General features: G+C 46.4%; 1 protein-coding gene across 1 annotated transcript in view; it reads left to right on the top strand.

The window, feature by feature from the left end:
• Window positions 1–16,651: 16,651 nt before the first annotated feature.
• TRPC4AP (transient receptor potential cation channel subfamily C member 4 associated protein) overlaps window positions 16,652–24,431 on the top strand; it is a 54,432-nt gene continuing 46,652 nt past the window's right edge. The window contains exon 1 of the mRNA XM_069752135.1: window positions 16,652–16,835. Within this exon, the coding sequence (XP_069608236.1) occupies window positions 16,716–16,835 (120 nt within the window). The 5' untranslated portion in view covers window positions 16,652–16,715. The remainder of the gene's footprint in view (window positions 16,836–24,431) is intronic.

Here is a 24,431-nt window from a genome sequence, read left to right as displayed (position 1 = left end):
CATTGTTGATCGTAAACAGATCAAGCAACTGACAGATTCTATGGATAGAAGGCTGTTGAATGTCATCATAAAGAAAGGTGGATATATTGGTCACTAATTTTTGGGGGTTTTGTTTTTGCATGTCAGAAATGTTTATTTCTAAATTTTGTGCAGTTATATTGGTTTACCTGGTGAAAATAAACAAGTGAGATGCAATATATTTGGTTTTTATTAAGTTGCCTAATAATTCTGCACAGTAATAGTCACCTGCACAAACAGATATCCTCCTAAGATAGCCAAATCTAAAAAATCCCCACTCCAACTTCCAAAAATATTAAGCTTTGATATTTATGAGTCTTTAGGGTTGATTGAGAACATAGTTGTTGATCAATAATAAAAATAAGCCTCTAAAATACAACTTGCCTAATAATTCTACACACAGTGTATACACACACATATATATACATAAACACAATGTACATGTATGTACTTGTACACTATATATACACACATCTACTATATAATTGTCTAAGGGTCACTTCCGTCTTTCTGTCTGTCTGTCACAGATATTCATTGGTCGCGGCCTCTGTCTGTCATGGAAATCCAAGTCGCTGATTGGTCGCGGCAAAACAGCCACGACCATTCAGCGATCGGCACAGTCCGGCGGAAAAATGGCCGCTCCTTACTCCCCGCAGTCAGTGCCCACTCCATACTCCCCTCCAGTCAGCCCTCACACAGGGTTAATGCCAGCGTTAATGGACCGTGGTGCGCGCTTCATTAACGCAGCTATTAACCCTGTGTGACCAACATTTTACTATTGATGATGCTCATGCATCATCAATAGTAAAAAGATCTAATGTTACAAGTAATAATAATAATAATTAAAAAAAAGGTTATTCTCCCCCTCCGCCGTCGCGTCCTCTCCTCGGCAGTGCAAGCGGCAGGTTCCGGTGGCAAGGATGCTATGCGAGAAGGACCTTCCATGACGTCACGGTCATGTGACCGTGACGTCATCACAGGTCCTGCTCTCATCCAACCCTGGGATCGGAAGCTGCCGCCTGCACCGCACACAGGCGACAGGACTACAAGGGCTCCCTCGGAAGGTGAGTGTATGTTTCTTTTGTATTTTAAGTCTTTTTTAACCTGTTACATATGTGTCTGGGCAATATACTACGTGACTGGCCAATATACTACGTGACTGGGCAATATACTACGTGGCTCTGCTGTATACTACGTGGCTCTGTGCAATATACTACGTGGCTGGGCAATATACTACGTGACTGGGCAATATACTACGTAGCTGGGCAATATACTACGTGACTGGGCAATATACTACGTGGCTGGGCAATATACTACGTGGTTGGGCAATATACTACGTGGCTGGACAATATACTACGTGGGCTGTGCAATATACTACGTGGGCTGTGCAATATACTACGTGGACATGCATATTCTAGAATACCTGATGCGTTATAATCGGGCCACCATCTAGTACATACATAAACACACTATGTACATATATATACATGTACACAGTATATATGCACACATATATACACACATACATAAACACACTATGTACATGTATATACATGTACACGCTATATATGCACAATGTGACAAAACACTCTGGGATCGCCTTTGCTGGGGTCAAAGGTCACGTGGTTTGTGCATTGAATCTGAGGCGTACAGCAGGTTTCTGAGCAGGCTGACCTCAGGTCAGATTTATTAACGTGAAAGCAACACAAAAAACAAAACATAAAAATAAATCCTAGCCTGTCCGGCACTAACTAAACAAATACGTTGCTATCTCAACAACTGGGGGGGCTTCTCCCACCCAGCTAACATCACACAATTCTTGAGCAGAGCTCTTCACTCACGTTTCTCCCACACAGGCAGGCAATCTGTGTGCCCCAGGCAGACACTGGAAACACCCAGCTGGTCATCTTTTATTCCTGCAATCATTAACCCATTAGCACCCTGAAGATACTGAGTGGCCTAATTCACATAGGACAAACACCTGGGCGATATATATCTACCTCCAACTACCACACCAGCATGAGTCTTACATATCCCCCCCCTTGCTCAGACCACTCCGGTCGAGCAAGAACACTTTTGAAACAGTGCACTCGGGATAGGGCATCGGCGTTCCCCATCTGCACCCCAGGTCGGTGCTCCACCATAAAAGAGTAAGCCTGCAGGGCAAGGAACCACCGGGTTACCCGACTATTACGGTCTTTGTGGAGGTGCATCCACTTGAGAGGGGCATGGTCTGTGACCAGCCTAAACTTCCTACCGGCTAGGTAATACTTGAGGGAGTCGAGAGCCCACTTAATGGCTAGGCACTCTTTTTCAACCACCGCATACCTCTGCTCATGTACATTCAGTTTCCGACTGAGGTAGAGGACCGGGTGTTCGACTCCGTCCCTCACCTGGGAAAGTACAGCTCCGACACCAGTATCAGAGGCATCAGTTTGTACCACAAACTCACTGCTGAAATCAGGAGTCACTAGTACGGGCTGAGAGCACAAAGCCCGTTTCAGGCTGTGGAAGGCCTCTTCAGCAGCTGAGGTCCATTTTACCATGACGGAACCCTTCCCCTTGGTAAGATCCGTCAAGGGAGTAGCCATGGCTGCAAAATTGGGTATGAACCGGCGATAATAGCCGGCAATCCCCAGGAAAGCCTGCACTTGTTTCTTGTTCACTGGTTGTGGCCAGCCCTGAATTGCCTGTATTTTGTCGATCTGGGGTTTAACCACTCCTCGGCCAATCACGTAGCCCAAGTATCGGGCTTCTTCAAGCCCGATGTGGCATTTCTTGGGGTTTGCCGTTAAACCTGCATCTCGCAGGTCATCATCACCGCTTGTACCTTCTGGAGATGAGTTTCCCAGTCCATGCTGTAAATTACGATGTCATCCAGGTAGGCAGAAGCGTACTGTCTGTGAGGCCTCAAGACTCGATCCATCAATCTCTGGAACAAGTCCAAACGGCATATAGACATACTGGAACAGACCTTCTGGTGTAGCAAAGGCCGTCTTCTCTCTGGCCGCCTCGGCCAGAAGAATCTGCCAGTACCCCTTTGTTAAATCCAGGGTCGTAATGTATCGGACTTTACCAAGCCGGTCGATCAACTCATCGACCCAGGGCATAGGGTACGCATCAAATTTAGAAACTGCATTCAGTTTCCTAAAGTCATTACAAAACTGGATGGAGCCATCCGGTTTAGGTATCAACACAATTGGACTGGACCAGGCGCTGTGTGACTCCTCAATGACTCCTAAGTCCAACATTGCCATCACTTCCCGGGAGACGGCTTCACGGCGGGCTTCCGGAATCCGGTAGGGCTTCACATGAACAGTGACGCCAGGCTCTGTGACAATTTCATGTTTCACCAACTTAGTCCGGCCAGGTTTTTCGGAGAAAAACTGTCAGTTCTGTAACAAAAATTGCTTAACCTCAGATTTTTGTCGTTCTGAGAGAGTCTCAGCAACCTGCACCTCTGGTACAGTAGGTGAACAAACCGGACGGGGCAGATCCGCCGTTAGGGCAGAGCGGTCTTTCCAGGATTTTATCAGATTCACATGATAAATCTGTTCCGGTTTTCTCTTACCCGGCTGGTACACTTTATAGTTCACTTCACCAACTCTTTCTCGGACCTCAAATGGGCCCTGCCATTTCGCCAGGAATTTACTATCCACCGTAGGGATTAGGACCAACACCCTATCGCCGGGTGCAAATGTACGGACCTTAGCGCCTCTATCATAACTTTGCCTCTGGGCTCCCTGGGCCTGTAACATATGGTCCCTAACAATGGGCATGACAGCGGCAATACGATCCTGCATTTGTGTTACATGGTCGATCACCGTTTTAAAGGGAGTGACTTGACCTTCCCAGGTTTCTTTTGCGACGTCCAGCAGTCCCCGGGGACGACGGGCGTACAACAGTTCGAAAGGCGAAAACCCTGTGGAAGACTGGGGAACTTCCCTAATGGCAAACAGCAAATAGGGTAACAAGTAATCCCAGTTCTTCCCATCTTTGTCTATCGCCTTCCAGAGCATCTGTTTTAAGGTTTTGTTGAAGCGCTCAACCAGGCCATCTGTTTGAGGGTGATAGACAGACGTACGCAACGGGTCTATTTGTAAGAGCCTGCAGAGCTCCTTCATTACCCTCGACATAAAGGGAGTCCCCTGGTCGGTGAGTATCTGTTTTGGAATTCCCACCCGACTAAACACTTGTACCAATTCCTTGGCGATCGTCTTGGTAGCTGTGTTACGCAAAGGGACGGCTTCCGGGTAACGAGTGGCATAGTCCACGATGACGAGGATATGTTGGTGCCCACGTGCGGATCGGGGAAGGGGCCCAACCAAATCCATCCCAATTCTCTCAAAAGGGACCCCGATGATAGGAAGGGGTACCAAAGGGCTACGGAACTGAGATTTAGGGGCCGCGATTTGGCACTCTGGACAGGACTCACAATAGTTACGCACATCACAATGTATTCCAGGCCACACAAAACAATGCAATATCCTTTCTGTGGTTTTCTGTACCCCCAGATGTCCCCCCATTATATGTCCGTGGGCCAAATCCAGTACCTTCCGCCGATAAGGTTTGGGTACCACTAACCGTTGCACTGTGTCTTCCCCTTTTTTTTCTACCTGGTAGAGCAAATCATTTTCAAGAACCATATACGGGTACGCTAGCCTAGTGTCAGGTTCTACGGGTACCCCATCTATCATTTTTACATTTTTTCTAGCCGGAGTTAGGGTAGGATCTTTCATTTGCTCGCTGTGGAAGTCATCCACCTGGACTCCCAAATCTGGCAGGCAGGGTGCCGGATGGCTGTCTGCCTCCGCCTCTCGCTGAGGTTCCTCAGTTTCCTCTGTTTCCCCCGCCATGACGGAGAAGGGGTACTGAAGGTTAGATTCACCAACCTCCCCAGCAACATCTTCCTGTGGGGTCTCCTCTAGGGACTCGGGACCTCCAGATGGCATGGGAGAAGATTCACGGGTACAGCTACCGTGAAGGAGCAACTGATTCTCTCACAACTGCCAGAAATAGGGAAAATCCCTGCCCAGGATTACATCCTGTAACAATGCGGGGACGAGTCCCACTTTGTGCTGCACTGACCCATAGGGAGTAGAAATCCATATGACCGCTGTTAAGTACGAGCGGGTGTCACCATGCACACACGTCACAGAAAACTTGTCAGACGGACCAGACGGAAGTACCACCAGACTAGCTTTTACCAGAGTCACCACACTTCCAGAGTCTAGTAATGCCACAACATTTTTCCCATCAACAGATAATTCACACAGGCGTTTCACTGTATCATTTTGACCCGCATTCACACTCACTAGCTGTGTAACCAAAGACATGCGTTTTCTAGAGTCTATAATGTCGCACTGCATGGGTTCAGCGGTAACAGGACAGTTCGCAGAAACATGACCCTTCTCATGGCAGCGGAAACACCTAACAGGTCCTGTTATGGCTGGCAATCAGGCAACACAGCGTGCAGTAATCAGCGCACATACAGAGATCTGGCAATAACCAAAAACAATAGAACGAGCTCTGAGACGTGGAATCTCTGTAGACTGCAGTACCTGATCTATCCTCACACAACTATAAGCAGCAGTGGATTGCGCCTATCAACTACCTATGCAACTCGGCACTGCCTGAGGAGCTGACTAGCCTGAAGATAGAAATACAAGCCTGACTTACCTCAGAGAAATACCCCAAAGGAATAGGCAGCCCCCCACATATAATGACTGTTAGCAAGATGAAAAGACAAACGTAGGAATGAAATAGATTCAGCAAAGTGAGGCCCGATATTCTAGACAGAGCGAGGATAGCAAAGAGAACTATGCAGTCTACAAAAAACCCTAAAACGAAAACCACGCAAAGGGGCAAAAAGACCCACCGTGCCGAACTAACAGCACGGCGGTGCACCCCTTTGCTTCTCAGAGCTTCCAGCAAAAGTTAATAGCAAGCTGGACAGAAAAAACAGAAAACAAACTAGAAGCACTTATCTAGCAGAGCAGCAGGCCCAAGGAAAGATGCAGTAGCTCAGATCCAACACTGGAACATTGACAAGGAGCAAGGAAGACAGACTCAGGTGGAGCTAAATAGCAAGGCAGCCAACGAGCTCACCAAAACACCTGAGGGAGGAAGCCCAGAGACTGCAATACCACTTGTGACCACAGAAGTGAACTCAGCCACAGAATTCACAACAGTACCCCCCCCTTGAGGAGGGGTCACCGAACCCTCACCAGAACCCCCAGGCCGACCAGGATGAGCCACATGAAAGGCACGAACAAGATCTGGGGCATGGACATCAGAGGCAAAAACCCAGGAATTATCTTCCTGAGCATAACCCTTCCATTTGACCAGATACTGGAGTTTCCGTCTAGAGACACGAGAATCCAAAATCTTCTCCACAATATACTCCAATTCCCCCTCCACCAAAACAGGGGCAGGAGGCTCCACAGATGGAACCATAGGTGCCACGTATCTCCTCAACAACGACCTATGGAATACATTATGTATGGAAAAGGAGTCTGGGAGGGTCAGACGAAAAGACACCGGATTGAGAATCTCAGAAATCCTATACGGACCAATAAAACGAGGTTTAAATTTAGGAGAGGAAACCTTCATAGGTATATGACGAGAAGATAACCAAACCAGATCCCCAACACGAAGTCGGGGTCCCACACGGCGTCTGCGATTAGCGAAAAGCTGAGCCTTCTCCTGGGACAAGGTCAAATTGTCCACTACCTGAGTCCAGATCTGCTGCAACCTGTCCACCACATAATCCACACCAGGACAGTCCGAAGACTCAACCTGTCCTGAAGAGAAACGAGGATGGAACCCAGAATTGCAGAAAAATGGAGAGACCAAGGTAGCCGAGCTGGCCCGATTATTAAGGGCGAACTCAGCCAACGGCAAAAATGACACCCAATCATCCTGGTCAGCGGAAACAAAACATCTCAGATATGTTTCCAAGGTCTGATTGGTTCGTTCGGTCTGGCCATTAGTCTGAGGATGGAAGGCCGAGGAAAAAGATAGGTCAATGCCCATCCTACCACAAAAGGCTCGCCAGAACCTCGAGACAAACTGGGAACCTCTGTCAGAAACAATATTCTCAGGAATGCCATGTAATCGAACCACATGCTGGAAGAACAAAGGCACCAAATCAGAGGAGGAAGGCAATTTAACCAAGGGCACCAGATGGACCATTTTAGAAAAGCGATCACAGACCACCCAAATGACCGACATTTTTTGAGAAACGGGAAGGTCAGAAATGAAATCCATCGAAATATGTGTCCAAGGCCTCTTCGGGACCGGCAAGGGCAAAAGCAACCCACTGGCACGTGAACAGCAGGGCTTAGCCCTAGCACAAATTCCACAGGACTGCACAAAAGCACGCACATCCCGTGACAGAGATGGCCACCAGAAGGATCTAGCAACCAACTCCCTGGTACCAAAGATTCCTGGATGACCGGCCAGCACCGAACAATGAAGTTCAGAGATAACTTTACTAGTCCACCTATCAGGGACGAACAGTTTCTCGGCCGGACAACGATCAGGTTTATTAGCCTGAAATTTCTGCAACACTCTCCGCAAATCAGGGGAGATGGCAGACACAATGACTCCTTCCTTGAGGATACTCGCCGGCTCAGATAACCCCTGAGAGTCGGGCACAAAACTCCTAGACAGAGCATCCGCCTTCACATTTTTAGAGCCCGGAAGGTATGAAATCACAAAATCAAAACGAGCAAAAAATAACGACCAACGGGCCTGTCTAGGATTCAAGCGCTTGGCAGACTCAAGATAAGTAAGGTTCTTATGATCAGTCAAAACCACCACGCGATGCTTAGCACCCTCAAGCCAATGACGCCACTCCTCGAATGCCCACTTCATGGCCAGCAACTCTCGGTTGCCCACATCATAATTACGCTCAGCAGCAGAAAATTTCCTGGAAAAGAAAGCACATGGTTTGAACACTGAGCAACCAGAACCTCTCTGTGACAAAACCGCCCCTGCACCAATCTCAGAAGCATCAACCTCGACCTGGAACGGAAGAGAAACATCAGGTTGACACAACACAGGGGCACAGCAAAAACGACGCTTCAACTCCTGAAAAGCTTCCACGGCAGCAGAAGACCAATTAACCAAATCAGCACCCTTCTTGGTCAAATCGGTCAATGGTCTGGCAATGCTAGAAAAATTACAGATGAAGCGACGATAAAAATTAGCAAAGCCCAGGAATTTCTGCAGACTTTTTAGAGATGTCGGCTGAGTCCAATCCTGGATGGCCTGAACCTTAACCGGATCCATCTCGATAGTAGAAGGGGAAAAGATGAACCCCAAAAATGAAACTTTCTGCACACCGAAGAGACACTTTGATCCCTTCACGAACAAGGAATTAGCACGCAGTACCTGGAAAACCATTCTGACTTGCTTCACATGAGACTCCCAATCATCTGAGAAGATCAAAATGTCATCCAAGTAAACAATCAAGAATTTATCCAGATACTCACGGAAAATGTCATGCATAAAAGACTGAAAAACAGATGGAGCATTGGCAAGTCCGAACGGCATCACCAGATACTCAAAATGACCCTCGGGCGTATTAAATGCCGTTTTCCATTCATCTCCCTGCCTGATTCTCACCAGATTATACGCACCACGAAGATCAATCTTAGTAAACCAACTAGCCCCCTTAATCCGAGCAAACAAGTCAGAAATCAAAGGCAAGGGATACTGAAACTTAACAGTGATCTTATTAAGAAGGCGGTAATCAATACACGGTCTTAGCGAACCATCCTTCTTGGCTACAAAAAAGAACCCTGCTCCCAATGGTGACGACGATGGGCGAATATGTCCCTTCTCCAGGGACTCCTTCACATAACTGCGCATAGCGGTGTGTTCAGGTACGGACAAATTAAATAAACGACCCTTAGGGAATTTACTACCAGGAATCAAATCGATAGCACAATCACAATTCCTATGCGGAGGTAGGGCATCAGACTTGGACTCTTCAAATACATCCTGAAAGTCCGACAAGAACTCTGGGATGTCAGAAGGAATGGATGACGAAATAGACAAAAATGGAACATCACCATGTACTCCCTGACAACCCCAGCTGGTTACCGACATAGAGTTCCAATCCAATACTGGATTATGGGTTTGTAGCCATGGCAACCCCAACACGACCACATCATGCAAATTATGCAGTACCAAAAAGCGAATAACTTCCTGATGTGCAGGAGCCATGCACATGGTCAGCTGGGCCCAGTACTGAGGCTTATTCTTGGCCAAAGGTGTAGCATCAATTCCTCTCAACGGAATAGGACACCGCAAAGGCTCCAAGAAAAATCCACAACGTTTAGCATAATCCAAATCCATCAGATTCAGGGCAGCGCCTGAATCCACAAACGCCATGACAGAATATGATGACAAAGAGCACATTAAGGTAATGGACAAAAGGAATTTGGACTGTACAGTACCAATAACGGCAGAGCTATCGAACCGCCTAGTGCGTTTAGGACAATTAGAAATAGCATGAGTAGAATCACCACAATAGAAACACAGTCTGTTCAGACGTCTGTGTTCGTGCCGTTCTACTTTAGTCATAGTCCTGTCGCACTGCATAGGCTCAGGCTTACTCTCAGACAATACCGCCAGATGGTGCACAGATTTACGCTCGCGCAAGCGACGACCGATCTGAATGGCCAAGGACATAGACTCATTCAAACCAGCAGGCATAGGAAATCCCACCATTACATCCTTAAGAGCTTCAGAGAGACCCTTTCTGAACAAAGCCGCTAGTGCAGATTCATTCCACAGAGTGAGTACTGACCATTTCCTAAATTTCTGACAATATACTTCTACATCATCCTGACCCTGGCATAAAGCCAGCAGATTTTTCTCAGCTTGATCCACTGAATTGGGCTCATCGTAAAGCAATCCCAGCGCCTGGAAAAATGCATCAACATTACTCAATGCAGAATCTCCTGGTGCAAGAGAAAACGCCCAGTCCTGTGGGTCGCCGCGCAAAAAAGAAATAATAATCAAAACCTGTTGAATAGGATTACCAGAAGAATGAGGTTTCAAGGCCAAAAATAGCTTACAATTATTTCTGAAGCTCAGGAACTTAGTTCTGTCACCAAAAAACAAATCAGGAATCGGAATTCTTGGTTCTAGCATCGATTTCTGATCAATAGTATCTTGAATCTTTTGTACATTTACAACGAGATTATCCATTGAGGAGCACAGAGCCTGAATATCCATGTCCACAGCTGTGTCCTGAAGCACTCTAATGTCTAGGGGAAAAAAAAGACTGAAGACAGAGCTAAGAAAAAAAAATGATGTCAGGATTTCTTTTTTCCCTCTATTGGAAATCATTGGAGGGCTCCTTGTACTGTTATGGCTGGCAATCAGGCAACACAGCGTGCAGTAATCAGCGCACATACAGAGATCTGGCAATAACCAAAAACAATAGAACGAGCTCTGAGACGTGGAATCTCTGTAGACTGCAGTACCTGATCTATCCTCACACAACTATAAGCAGCAGTGGATTGCGCCTATCAACTACCTATGCAACTCGGCACTGCCTGAGGAGCTGACTAGCCTGAAGATAGAAATACAAGCCTGACTTACCTCAGAGAAATACCCCAAAGGAATAGGCAGCCCCCCACATATAATGACTGTTAGCAAGATGAAAAGACAAACGTAGGAATGAAATAGATTCAGCAAAGTGAGGCCCGATATTCTAGACAGAGCGAGGATAGCAAAGAGAACTATGCAGTCTACAAAAAACCCTAAAACGAAAACCACGCAAAGGGGCAAAAAGACCCACCGTGCCGAACTAACAGCACGGCGGTGCACCCCTTTGCTTCTCAGAGCTTCCAGCAAAAGTTAATAGCAAGCTGGACAGAAAAAACAGAAAACAAACTAGAAGCACTTATCTAGCAGAGCAGCAGGCCCAAGGAAAGATGCAGTAGCTCAGATCCAACACTGGAACATTGACAAGGAGCAAGGAAGACAGACTCAGGTGGAGCTAAATAGCAAGGCAGCCAACGAGCTCACCAAAACACCTGAAGGAGGAAGCCCAGAGACTGCAATACCACTTGTGACCACAGAAGTGAACTCAGCCACAGAATTCACAACAAGGTCCCCTACTGAGACCACCGTCCAATACTCTTGGTCTCGGAGTGCGAGCAGTCCCGGACTCCTCCCCCACAGTTTTAAGCGATTTTCCTTCACCCGTGGTCCCTGGAACAGTCTTACTGGTTCCACGAGGAGGAGGCACAGACCGGGGGTTGGCGGTGTCGTCGGGAAGTCCTTCTGCCACGGAATAACGCTCGACCAACTCCACAAGTTGATCCGCTGTCGTGGGATTTCCTTGGCTTACCCACCTTTTCAGCGCTGGGGGTAGTACTCTCAGGTACTTGTCCAGGACAACCCGCTGGATTATTTCGGGTATTGTCAGTACCTCGGGTTGCAGCCATTTCTTTGTCAAGTAGATCAGGTCGAACATCTGAGACCGCGCCGGTTTATCTTGCTGGTATGTCCACTGATGTACCCTCTGTGCACGGACAGCCGTCGTCACACCCAGCCGGGCCAGGATCTCAGCTTTCAGCTTCTCAAAGTCCTGAGCGACCTCCGGGTCCAAATCATGGTAAGCTTTTTGGGCCTCGCCGGAGAGAAACGGGGCAATCAAATCGGCCCATCGTGCCTTCGGCCACTTCTCTCTCAATGCCGTCCGCTCAAACGTTGTCAGGTATGCCTCGACGTCATCTTCTGCAGTCAGCTTTTGCCAGTATCGACTCACATGGATCCGTCTGGACTCTGCTTCCGGGTCAGCGTCAGGCATGCTCACCAGGCGCTGCGCCACCTGTTGGAGAAGTTGGCGGTCTGCAACCGTCATGTCCAGTAACTCCTTCAGCTGTGCGGCCATCAAGCGATTAGCTTCGTGCTGTGCGGCAGTGGCCTGCTGCTGTACGGCAGTGGACTGTACTAAGGCTTTCACCACGTCTTCCATGCTGTCGCCTGTGCCACGGTATGCCCGCGTTCTCCACCACAATGTGACAAAACACTCTGGGATCGCCTTTGCTGGGGTCAAAGGTCACGTGGTTTGTGCATTGAATCTGAGGCGTACAGCAGGTTTCTGAGCAGGCTGACCTCAGGTCAGATTTATTAACGTGAAAGCAACACAAAAAACAAAACATAAAAATAAATCCTAGCCTGTCCGGCACTAACTAAACAAATACGTTGCTATCTCAACAACTGGGGGGGCTTCTCCCACCCAGCTAACATCACACAATTCTTGAGCAGAGCTCTTCACTCACGTTTCTCCCACACAGGCAGGCAATCTGTGTGCCCCAGGCAGACACTGGAAACACCCAGCTGGTCATCTTTTATTCCTGCAATCATTAACCCATTAGCACCCTGAAGATACTGAGTGGCCTAATTCACATAGAACAAACACCTGTGCGATATATATCTACCTCCAACTACCACACCAGCATGAGTCTTACAACACATATATACACACATACATAAACACACTATGTACATGTATATACATGTACACACTATATATGCACACATACATAAACACACTATGTACATGTATATACATGTACACACTATATATGCACACATATATACACACATACATAAACACTCTATGCACATGTATATGCATGTACACACTATATATGCACACATATATACACACATACACACCTCCCAACCGTCCCGGATCCAGCAGGACTGTCCCGATTTTGACAGTCAGCCCCGCGATAACGGGTGGGACATTAGTTGTCCCGCATTGGTTGGGAGGTGTGTAATATCACCCAGTCGGCTCCCTGAGTCCCTGCACCCGCAGACCAGCACACCACATATTGGCTGCTCTGTGTGCACAGGATTGGTGATGAGGTCACAGGATAGGAGGAGTCAGGGGTCACATGATCGGGAGGACCTCCGTGTACAGGGCTCTGCTGATTGTCATGGCGCTGGACGAGGGTAAGCGTATGTGTGAGGTCAGGAGTTGTTTACAGTGTGGATGTAGCAGAGCCATGTGTATGGATCGGAGCAGCGTGTGAAAGGTGTATGGAGCGGAGTCGTGTGTGTAAGAGGTGTATGGAGCGCAGCCGCATGTGTACAAGGTCTACAGATCGGAGCAGCGTGTGAAAGGTGTATGGAGCGGAGCCGTGTGTGTATTAGGTGTATGGAGCGGAGCCGTGTGTGTATTAGGTGTATGGAGCGAAATCGTGTGTGTAAGAGGTGTACAGAGCGGAGCTGCGTGTGTTCGAGGTGTACGGAGCAGAGCCACGTGTGTACGGAGCGGAGCCGTGTGTGTACAAGTTATACGGAGCGGAGCAGAGTGTGCAATGTGTATGGAGTGGAGTCGTTTGTGTGTACGGAGTGGAGCCGTGTGTGTACAAGTTATACGGAGTGGAGCAGAGTGTGCAATGTGTATGGAGTAGAGTCGTTTATGTGTACGGAGTGGAGCTGCGTGTGTACGAGGTGAACGGAGTGGAGTCGTGTGTGTGTACGAGGTGTATGGAGCGGAGCCATGTGTGTAAAAGGTGTACGGAGCGGACGCTAGCTGTGTCGGATCGGAGCAGATATTGCTCCTCGCTCTGACACTGATTGGCACAGGAGACACGGAGAGGTCTTTATCAGTGGCGTATCACCGCTGCAGCGACGTGAGCAGTCAGCGGCGCAGCTGGATGACATCATTCAACGCCACGGGAGTGGAAGCTGCCGGCTGCTGCAAGGGAGCGTGGTGAAAGGTGTGTGTGTGTAGTGATGGAGAAGGAAATGATGGGGGTGGGGTAACCATGTTTTTCATTATACTGTACCCAGCATCGTGTGGGGCCATTATACTGTACAAAGCATCATCTGAGCCCATTATTCTGTATGGACCATCACGTGGGGTCAGTATACTGTACACAGCATCATGGGGGCCATTATACAGTATGGAGCATAATGTGGAGCCATTATACAGTATGCAGCATAATGTGTGGCCATTATAAAGTATGGAGCATCCTGTGTGGCAATTAAACAGTATGGAGCAGCATGTGTGGCCATTATACAGTATGGAGCATCATGTGGAGCCATTATACAGTATGGAGCAGCATGTGTGGCCATTATACAGTATGGAGCATCATGTGGAGCCATTATACAGTATGGAGCATCATGTGTGGCCATTATACAGTATGGAGCATCATGTATGGCCATTATACAGTATGGAGCATCATGTGTGGCCATTATACAGTATGGAGCATCGTGTGGCCATTATACAGTATGGAGCATCATGTGGAGCCATTATACAGTATGGAGCATCATGTGGAGCCATTATACAGTATGGAGCATCATGTGCGGCCATTATACAGTATGGAGCATCATGTGCGGCCATTATACAGTATGGAGCATCATGTGGAGCCATTATACAGTATGGAGCATCATGTGCGGCCATTATACAGTATGGAGCATCATGTGGAGCCATAATACAGTATGGAGCATCATGTGCGGCCATTATACAGTATGGAGCATCATATGTGGTCATTATACAGTATTGAGCATGTGTGGCCCTTATACAGTATTGAGCATCATGTGTGGCTATTATACAGTATGGAGCATCATGTGTGGACATTATACAGTATGGAGCACTGTGACCTTTTTTTTTTGTTTATAATTATTGTTTATGAAACATTGTGATCAGCAGTGCTAAATGGGTGTGGTTGGGGCGTGACTCGTTGTGAAATGGGTGTGGTCTAAAATTTGCCATGGCGCGCGCTTCTAACTTTGTACCTCTTTCTCAAAAGTTGGGAGGTATGCATACATACATAAACACACTATATATGCACACATAACCACACTACATGTATATATGCACGTACACACTATACATGCACACATAAACACACTATGTATATACACGTACACACTATATATGCACACTGTTAGGTGTCGAGTTCCCGCCTCTCCACGGGGAGAATCTCGAACCATCTCTGCTACGGTCTCCCATGCTTTTCCAGCCGCAGTGGAGTCTGCTCAGCAGAGACGTCGGTCCCAGCGTCTTGCTCAGCCTCACACTGTGCATAAGGTTACTGCTGCTTTTCCTGTTTCTGCCATTCAAGCCAGTGCTGGGCAGCGGCGAGCAGACGCTTTTGGGACTAAGTCCTGCTGTTCCCCTTCTGAGCATGCCCAGGGCAAGATGTCCCGTTGGAGATCGAGGGTCACATGCATCGAGGGTCACATGGAGTTATCACACCACGAAACAGCGCCTACTACTGTGACCGCCAGTACGGCGCCACGTGCCATTAGAGCGCTTTTTTAACCTAAGTCTGGGTGGTTAGTGACATCTGCCAGTACGGCACAGTTCGCACTCTCGTGCTATTTAATTATTTGTTTTGTTACATGCGGTACTGCAGCCCTGTGATGCAACAGGGTTCGCTTCCTTCACACAGGGTGAAGTTAACCCGTGTGTGTATTCACATTGTACCGCCATATAGTCTGTCATTACTTGGCAGCAGGTTCCATCTCTGCACGGTGGACCCCGGGCTGCAAACACACCTTATTCTATCTTATTGTTTGCTGCGTTCCGCTAGCCCTAACACACACATACATAAACACACTATGTCTATACACGTACATACTATATATGCACACATATATACACACATACATAAACACACTATGTAGATGTATATACACGTACACACTATATATGCACACATATATACACATACATAAACACACTATGTAGATGTATATACATGTACACACTATATATGCACACATATATACACATACATAAACACACTATGTAGATGTATATACATGTACACACTATATATGCACACATATATACACACATACATAAACACACTATGTAGATGTATATACATGTACACACTATATATGCACACATATATACACACATAAACACACTATGTAGATGTATATACATGTACACACTATATATGCACACATATATACACATACATAAACACACTATGTAGATGTATATACATGTACACACTATATATGCACACATATATACACACATACATAAACACACTATGTAGATGTAGATACATGTACACACTATATATGCACACATATATACACACATACATAAACACACTATGTAGATGTATATACATGTACACACTATATATGCACACATATATACACACACACATAAACACACTATGTAGATGTAGATACATGTACACACTATATATGCACACATATATACACACATAAACACACTATGTAGATGTAGATACATGTACACACTATATATGCACACATATATACACACATAAACACACTATGTAGATGTAGATACATGTACACACTATATATGCACACATACATATACATGTACACACTATATATGCACACATACATATACACACTATATATGCACACATACATAAACACACTATGTAGATGTAGATACATGTACACACTATATATGCACACATACATAAACACACTATGTACATGTACTGTATGTACATGTACGCACATAGACTCCAACTCCCAGAAGCCACTGCGGCTCACTTCCGGTATGGCGTGTCTTTCACATCCAGTCCCTTCCAGGACTGCGTTTCCCAATGTGCTTTGCGCTGGGTTCCGCTGTGCTGGCCGGTGGGGGGCGCTGTATCCGGTTTACAATCCACACTTCCCGTTGTTCGGCAGTGGACGAATCCATGGCCGCTGCGGGGGCCGCGTTTCCTCGCCTGGGCCCGGGGAACTGCCGGGTGGAGAATATACTACATCGGGTCCGGCGGGGACAGCTGACCGGGTGCGGGCTGACCCGAGGATGCCAGGTAGGCGGCTCCCGTGCTCGCACCTGTCTGTCAGCTGGGCACACAGGGGACTGTGCAGGACACACAACACGTTACCTCTCGGTGTGATTGCCTCCTTCCCAGGGGTCCCCGCCGGCTTCTGTTTGCCATACACCCATGTGACCGCTGCAGGCAATTGCTGGCCTCACCACTCTTGTTCTGTGCCTACAGGCATTACAGACGAGGCCTGTGATTGTCTGCAGCGGTCACTGATGTATGTTATAGCATGTCAGTAAGCAAACACTGGTGCCTGAGTGTCAGGGGATAGCGATGAATGACAGAGGCACCCTCATCTGGCGTAATGATGGGGGCTGTAGTGCATCTCCAGATCGCTGCCTGCAGGCTAACCCCGGCGGGTAGAGGAGGAGGACCCCCATCTCCTGGTGGTGCTACCCTTCAGGTCTGCAGCACTGGGCCTTTAGCGCTCACTGACAGATAATCCTTTAGAATACGACGTCTTTTATCGGAGCAGAGCCCAGGGATCGCCCCGTGTGGGGTCACACGTTTCCTGTGATTGTCAGCCGACGCCGCGTCCTGCACAATGACCGCATCACCGATTGTATTGGGGCAGGGCTGGGCAGGTCGCTCCAAACTAGTACAAAGAGGTACACAGCTCCCGCGGCAGCCAATCAGATTACTCATTTATTTCTGGGTATGAACGCAGTGACCTGGTTGGTTGCTATGGGAAACTGCTCAATTTCTATCTCACCTTCTGTAATAAATATCGCACTCCGTGTGGTCCTCGCCATCATTTAGGCCTCGTTAAGATGTCAGCCACTTTTCTCACTATTTTGGATCAGATTTTCATCACTATTTCAGTGTTTAGTAGCAGTATTTCATCAATGAATTTCACATGGAAACAATAACTTGTAAAGTTTCTACTATTCATTGGAAAGCTAAAAACTGACCCATGTGTGTCGGCTGATTTTTCAGGGACCCATAGACTGGTTATTTTGATGTATGATCAGAAACAGACCTGTCTGTGATTTTTTTTATTTATTTTTTGTTTGTTTTTTGCGGACTCACGGGCCATAGGTATGTTTGATCTGTGAAAAAAAAAGGATCATGAACGTGCGTACCTACAGTACAGACCAAAAGTTTGGACACACGTTCTCATTTAAAGATTTTTCTGTATTTTCATAACTATGAAAATTGTACATTCACACTGAAGGCATCAAAACTATGAATTAACACATGTGGAATTATATACTTAACAAAAAAGTGTGAAACAACTGAAATTATGTCTTATATTCTAGGTTCTTCAAAGTAGCCACCTTTTGCTTTGATGACTGCTTTGCACACTCTTGGCATTCTCTTCATGAGCTTCAAGAGGTAGTCTCCGGACATGGTGTTCCAACAATCTTGAAGGAGTTCCCAGAGATGCTTAGCATTTGTTGGCCCTTTTGCCTTCACTCTGCATTCCAGCTCACCCCAAACCATCTCGATTGGGTTCAGGTCTAGCGACTGTGGAGGCCAGGTCATCTGGCGTAGCACCCCATCACGCTCCTTCTTGGTCAAATAGCCCTTACACAGCCTGGAGGTGTGTTTGGGGTTATTGTCCTGTTGAAAATGGTCCAACTAAACGCAAACCGGATGGAATAGCATGCCGCTGCTAGATGCTGTGGTAGCCATGCTGGTTCAGTATGCCTTCAATTTTGAATAAATCCCCAACAGTGTCACCAGCAAAGCACCCCCTCACCATCACACCTCCTCCTCCATGCTTCACGGTGTGAACCAGGTATGTAGAGTCCATCTGTTCACCTCTTCTGCGTCACACAAAGACACGATGGTTGGAACCAAAGATCTCAAATTTGGACTAAGACCAAAGCACAGATTTCCACTGGTCTAATGTCCATGCCTTGTGTTCTTTAGCCCAAACAAGTCTCTTCTGCTTGTTGCCTGTCCTTAGCAGTGGTTTCCTAGCAGCTATTCTACCATGAAGGTCTGCTGCACAAAGTCTCCTCTTAACAGTTGTTGTAGAGATGTGTCTGCTGCTAGAACTCTGTGTGGCATTGACCTGGTCTCTAATCTGAGCTGCTGTTAACCTGCGATTTCTGAGGCTGGTGACTCGGATAAACTTATCCTCAGAAGCAGAGGTGACTCTTGGTCTTCCTTTCCTGGGGTGGTCCTCATGTGAGCCAGTTTCTTTGTAGCGCTTGATGGTTTTTGCAACTGCACTTGAGGACACTTTCAAAGTTTTCCCAATTTTTCGGACTGACTGGCCATCATTACTTTTAGAAATGAAGGTCACTCGTTTTTGTTTACTTAGCTGCTTTTTTCTTGCCATAATACAAATTCTAACAGTCTATTCAGTAGGACTATCAACTGTGTATCCACCAGACTTCTGCTCAATACAACTGATGGTCCCAACCCCATTTATAAGGCAAGAAATCCCACTTATTAAACCTGACAGGGCACAGCTGTGAAGTGAAAACCATTTCCGGTGACTACCTCTTGAAGCTCATCAAGAGAATGCCAAGAGTGTGCAAAGCAGTCATCAAAGTAAAAGGTGGCTACTTTGAAGAACCTAGAATATAAGATATAATTTCAGTTGTTTCACACTTTTTTGTTAAGTATAAAATTCCACATGTTTTAATTCATAGTTTTGATGCCTTCAGTGTGAATTTAGAACTTTCATAGTCATGAAAATACAGAAAAATCTTTAAAGAAGGTGTGTCCAAACTTTCGGTCTGTACTGTATGTTTGTTATTTTTCTTAAACTATGTGAGAGGTGTAAAAAGGAGTGAAAGTCTAGAAATCAATACTATTGTGTGGCTCAGTACTCAGGTCCCCACCATTCTTAAGGGCCCATCATGTGTTTTATTTAATTTTGTAAAGGGAATCTGTCAGCAGGTGTTTGTTATCTGAGAGCAGCATGGTGTAGGGGCAGAGACCTTGATTCTCATGATGTATCACTTACTAGGCTGTGTGTTGCTGTTTAACTTCCTGCTGATAAAATATGGATTTTAGCACTACAGGACTAGGTGTCACATGCCTCCTAGTCCACTGCTCTGTGTAACCCCCACCAATGATTGGCAGCTTTCTCTAAATGCCCAGTGTACACACAAAGCTGGCAATCAGTGGTGTCGGCGAGATTATACACAGTTCAGTGTTCAAGAGCACTGCTAGATCTGCAGCAGAATAGATTGTAATTCCATCTCCCAGTAAAATAATTGATCTCTTGGTGGAATCAGGGTCTCTGCCTCTACATCATGCTGGTGTCAGAAACCTTAGAGATTCCCTTTAAAAGCATTGTCACACTTTGAGCAGCTGAAAAGGTTCTGTACTGCTTTGTTCTTGTCTGCGTTGTGGCTTTTGGTTATAATGGAAGTCACAACGATTTGATGAATGTCGGACCTCATTCGGTGCCTTTGTGTTACTCCATTTAGCAGCTTTTGAGCCCTACCCCAAGATTAATAGTTTGAGCAAGTTCTAATAATAGGTAAATCTATGGTAAAGAATTCACCACACAATAGCTGATAACTACCCATGGTAGGGCGTAAAAGCTGACAATAGCTGATAGCTACCCGTGGTAGTGTGCAAAAGCCGACAATAGCTGATAACTACTAGTGATGAGCGAGTATACTCGTTGCTCAGGTTTTCCCAAGCATGCTCTGGTGGTCTTCTAGTATTTGTGACTGCTCGGAGATTTAGTTTTCATTGCCGCCACTGCATGATTTACAGCTACTAGACAGCCTGAATACATGTGAGGAATGCCTGTTTGTTAGGGAATTCCCACATGTACTCAGGCTGTCCAGCAGCTGTAAATCATGCAGCTGAGACGACGAAAACTAACTCTCCGAGCACTACAAATATTAGAGACCACCCGAGCAACGAGTATACTCGCTCATCACTAATAACTGCCCTTGGTAGGGTGCAAAAGAGGACAATAGCTGATAACTACCCGTGGTAGGGTGCAAAAGCCGACAATAGCTGATAACTATCCGTGGTAGGGTGCAAAAGTGGTCAATAGCTGATAACTATCCGTGTTGGGGTGCAAAAGCGGACAATAGCTGATAACTCTCCGTGTTAGGGTGCAAAAGCCGACAATAGCTGATAACTACCCGTGGTAGGGTGCAAAAGCCGACAATGGCTGATAACTACCCGTGGTAGGGTTCAAAAGCCGACAATAGCTGATAACTACCCGTGGTAGGGTGCAAAAGCCGACAATAGCTGATAACTACCCGTGGTAGGGTTCAAAAGCCGACAATAGATGATAACTACCCGTGGTAGGGTGCAAAAGCCGACAATAGGTGAGAACTACCCGTGGTAGGGTGCAAAAGCCGACAATAGGTGATAACTATCCGTGGTAGGGTGCAAAAGCTGACAATAGCTGATAACTATCCGTGGTAGGGTGCAAAAGCGGACAATAGCTGATAACTATCCGTGGTAGGGTGCAAAAGCCGACAATAGCTGATAACTATCCGTGGTAGGGTGCAAAAGCCGACAATAGCTGATAACTATCCGTGGTAGGGTGCAAAAGCGGACAATAGCTGATAACTATCCGTGGTAGGGTGCAAAAGTGGACAATAGCTGATAACTATCCGTGGTAGGGTGCAAAAGCCGACAATAGCTGATAACTACCCGTGGTAGGGTGCAAAAGCCGACAATAGCTGATAACTACCCGTGGTAGGGTTCAAAAGCGGACAATAGCTGATAACTACCCGTGTTAGGGTGCAAAAGCCGACAATAGCTGATAACTATCCGTGGTAGGGTGCAAAAGCTGACAATAGCTGATAACTATCCGTGGTAGGGTGCAAAAGCGGACAATAGCTGATAACTATCCGTGGTAGGGTTCAAAAGCGGACAATAGCTGATAACTATCAGCTATTGTCGGCTTTTGCACCCCAACACGGATAACTACCCGTGTTAGGGTGCAAAAGCCGACAATAGCTGGTAACTATCCGTGGTAGGGTGCAAAAGCCGACAATAGCTGATAACTATCCGTGGTAGGGTGCAAAAGCTGACAATAGCTGATAACTATCCGTGGTAGGGTGCAAAAGCGGACAATAGCTGATAACTATCCGTGGTAGGGTGCAAAAGCCGACAATAGCTGATAACTATCCGTGGTAGGGTGCAAAAGCGGACAATAGCTGATAACTATCCGTGGTAGGGTGCAAAAGTGGACAATAGCTGATAACTACCCGTGGTAGGGTTCAAAAGCGGACAATAGCTGATAACTACCCGTGTTAGGGTGCAAAAGCCGACAATAGCTGATAACTATCCGTGGTAGGGTGCAAAAGCTGACAATAGCTGATAACTACCCGTGGTAGGGTTCAAAAGCGGACAATAGCTGATAACTACCCGTGTTAGGGTGCAAAAGCCGACAATAGCTGATAACTATCCGTGGTAGGGTGCAAAAGCTGACAATAGCTGATAACTATCCGTGGTAGGGTGCAAAAGCTGACAATAGCTGATAACTATCCGTGGTAGGGTGCAAAAGCGGACAATAGCTGATAACTATCCGTGGTAGGGTGCAAAAGCCGACAATAGCTGATAACTATCCGTGGTAGGGTGCAAAAGCGGACAATAGCTGATAACTATCCGTGGTAGGGTGCAAAAGTGGACAATAGCTGATAACTACCCGTGGTAGGGTTCAAAAGCGGACAATAGCTGATAACTACCCGTGTTAGGGTGCAAAAGCCGACAATAGCTGATAACTATCCGTGGTAGGGTGCAAAAGCTGACAATAGCTGATAACTACCCGTGGTAGGGTTCAAAAGCGGACAATAGCTGATAACTACCCGTGTTAGGGTGCAAAAGCCGACAATAGCTGATAACTATCCGTGGTAGGGTGCAAAAGCTGACAATAGCTGATAACTATCCGTGGTAGGGTGCAAAAGCGGACAATAGCTGATAACTATCCGTGGTAGGGTGCAAAAGCCGACAATAGCTGATAACTATCCGTGGTAGGGTGCAAAAGCGGACAATAGCTGATAACTATCCGTGGTAGGGTGCAAAAGTGGACAATAGCTGATAACTATCCGTGTTAGGGTGCAAAAGCCGACAATAGCTGATAACTACCCGTGGTAGGGTGCAAAAGCCGACAATAGCTGATAACTACCCGTGGTAGGGTTCAAAAGCGGACAATAGCTGATAACTACCCGTGGTAGGGTTCAAAAGCGGACAATAGCTGATAACTACCCGTGGTAGGGTGCAAAAGCCGACAATAGCTGATAACTATCCGTGGTAGGGTTTAAAAGCGGACAATAGCTGATAACTACCCGTGGTAGGGTGCAAAAGCCGACAATAGCTGATAACTATCCGTGGTAGGGTTCAAAAGCGGACAATAGCTGATAACTATCAGCTATTGTCGGCTTTTGCACCCCAACACGGATAACTACCCGTGTTAGGGTGCAAAAGCCGACAATAGCTGATAACTATCCGTGGTAGGGTGCAAAAGCTGACAATAGCTGATAACTATCCGTGGTAGGGTGCAAAAGCTGACAATAGCTGATAACTATCCGTGGTAGGGTGCAAAAGCGGACAATAGCTGATAACTATCCGTGGTAAGGTGCAAAAGCGGACAATAGCTGATAACTATCCGTGGTAGGGTGCAAAAGCCGACAATAGCTGATAACTATCCGTGGTAGGGTGCAAAAGCGGACAATAGCTGATAACTATCCGTGGTAGGGTGCAAAAGCTGGCAGACAACACGCTTCCTCCCAATGACTTGGTTGTCAGGAAACAGCGCTGCGTGCAGACACACGGCCATGTCAGCGTCCTGTATTATAAGATGTGCAGACACAAGCCCGAAACTAAAGATGTCTGGTTAGAACACTTACTGCTCCTGGACAAGATTTCTGTCTGTTCCTTCAGGGTTATTAAGAAGATAGGCGGCATTTTATGTATTGTGAATAGGAGAATTGAAACTGAGAATGTCATAAATGCTTCCTAAATTAGACTTCTAGTGTGTTTTTTTTTGGGGGGGTGGGGGAAGGGTTACATTTCTTATTCTCCTTTTTTTAAATAGCAATTCAGTATCCTGCTGACTGTGAGCGTAAGTAACGCAAATGAACAATACGGTATATGTAAACGGGCACCATCAGCTAATGTAATTTCACTGGGATCACCTAATGCATATAAGGCATGTAGTCACCAAAGGAGAAGAAAAGCATATGCATCACCAAATCGAGGACAATGCAAAAATCTTTTTATTGGAAGCAGCCACATACAAATAAATTAAAGACATTGAAAAGTCCCTTTTTGGACAGCAAACAAAGAGGTATGGGTCATACAATGGTGAGTATAAGGGTATGTGCACACGTCAGGATTTCTTGCAGAAATTTTCCTGACAAAAAACGGACATTTCTGCCAGAAATCTGCATGCGTTTTTGACGTGTTTTTGATGCGTTTTTTTTTTCGCGTGTTTTCACAAATGCATAGAATAGTTGGAAAAACGCAGAAAATCTGCAAAATTAATGAACATGCTGCTTTTTTTTTTTACCGCGATGCGTTTTTTTTTTTCGCGGAAAAAAAAACGCATCATGTGCACAAAACATGCAGAATGCATTCTAAATGATAGGATGCATAATGTATGCATGTTTAATTAGTTTTTATAGCGTTTTTATCGCGAAA

The sequence above is a fragment of the Ranitomeya imitator genome, chromosome 2, assembly GCF_032444005.1.
Source record: "Ranitomeya imitator isolate aRanImi1 chromosome 2, aRanImi1.pri, whole genome shotgun sequence".
Classification (NCBI taxonomy): Eukaryota; Metazoa; Chordata; class Amphibia; order Anura; family Dendrobatidae; genus Ranitomeya; species Ranitomeya imitator.
This window is presented reverse-complemented; position numbering and strand designations above follow the sequence as displayed.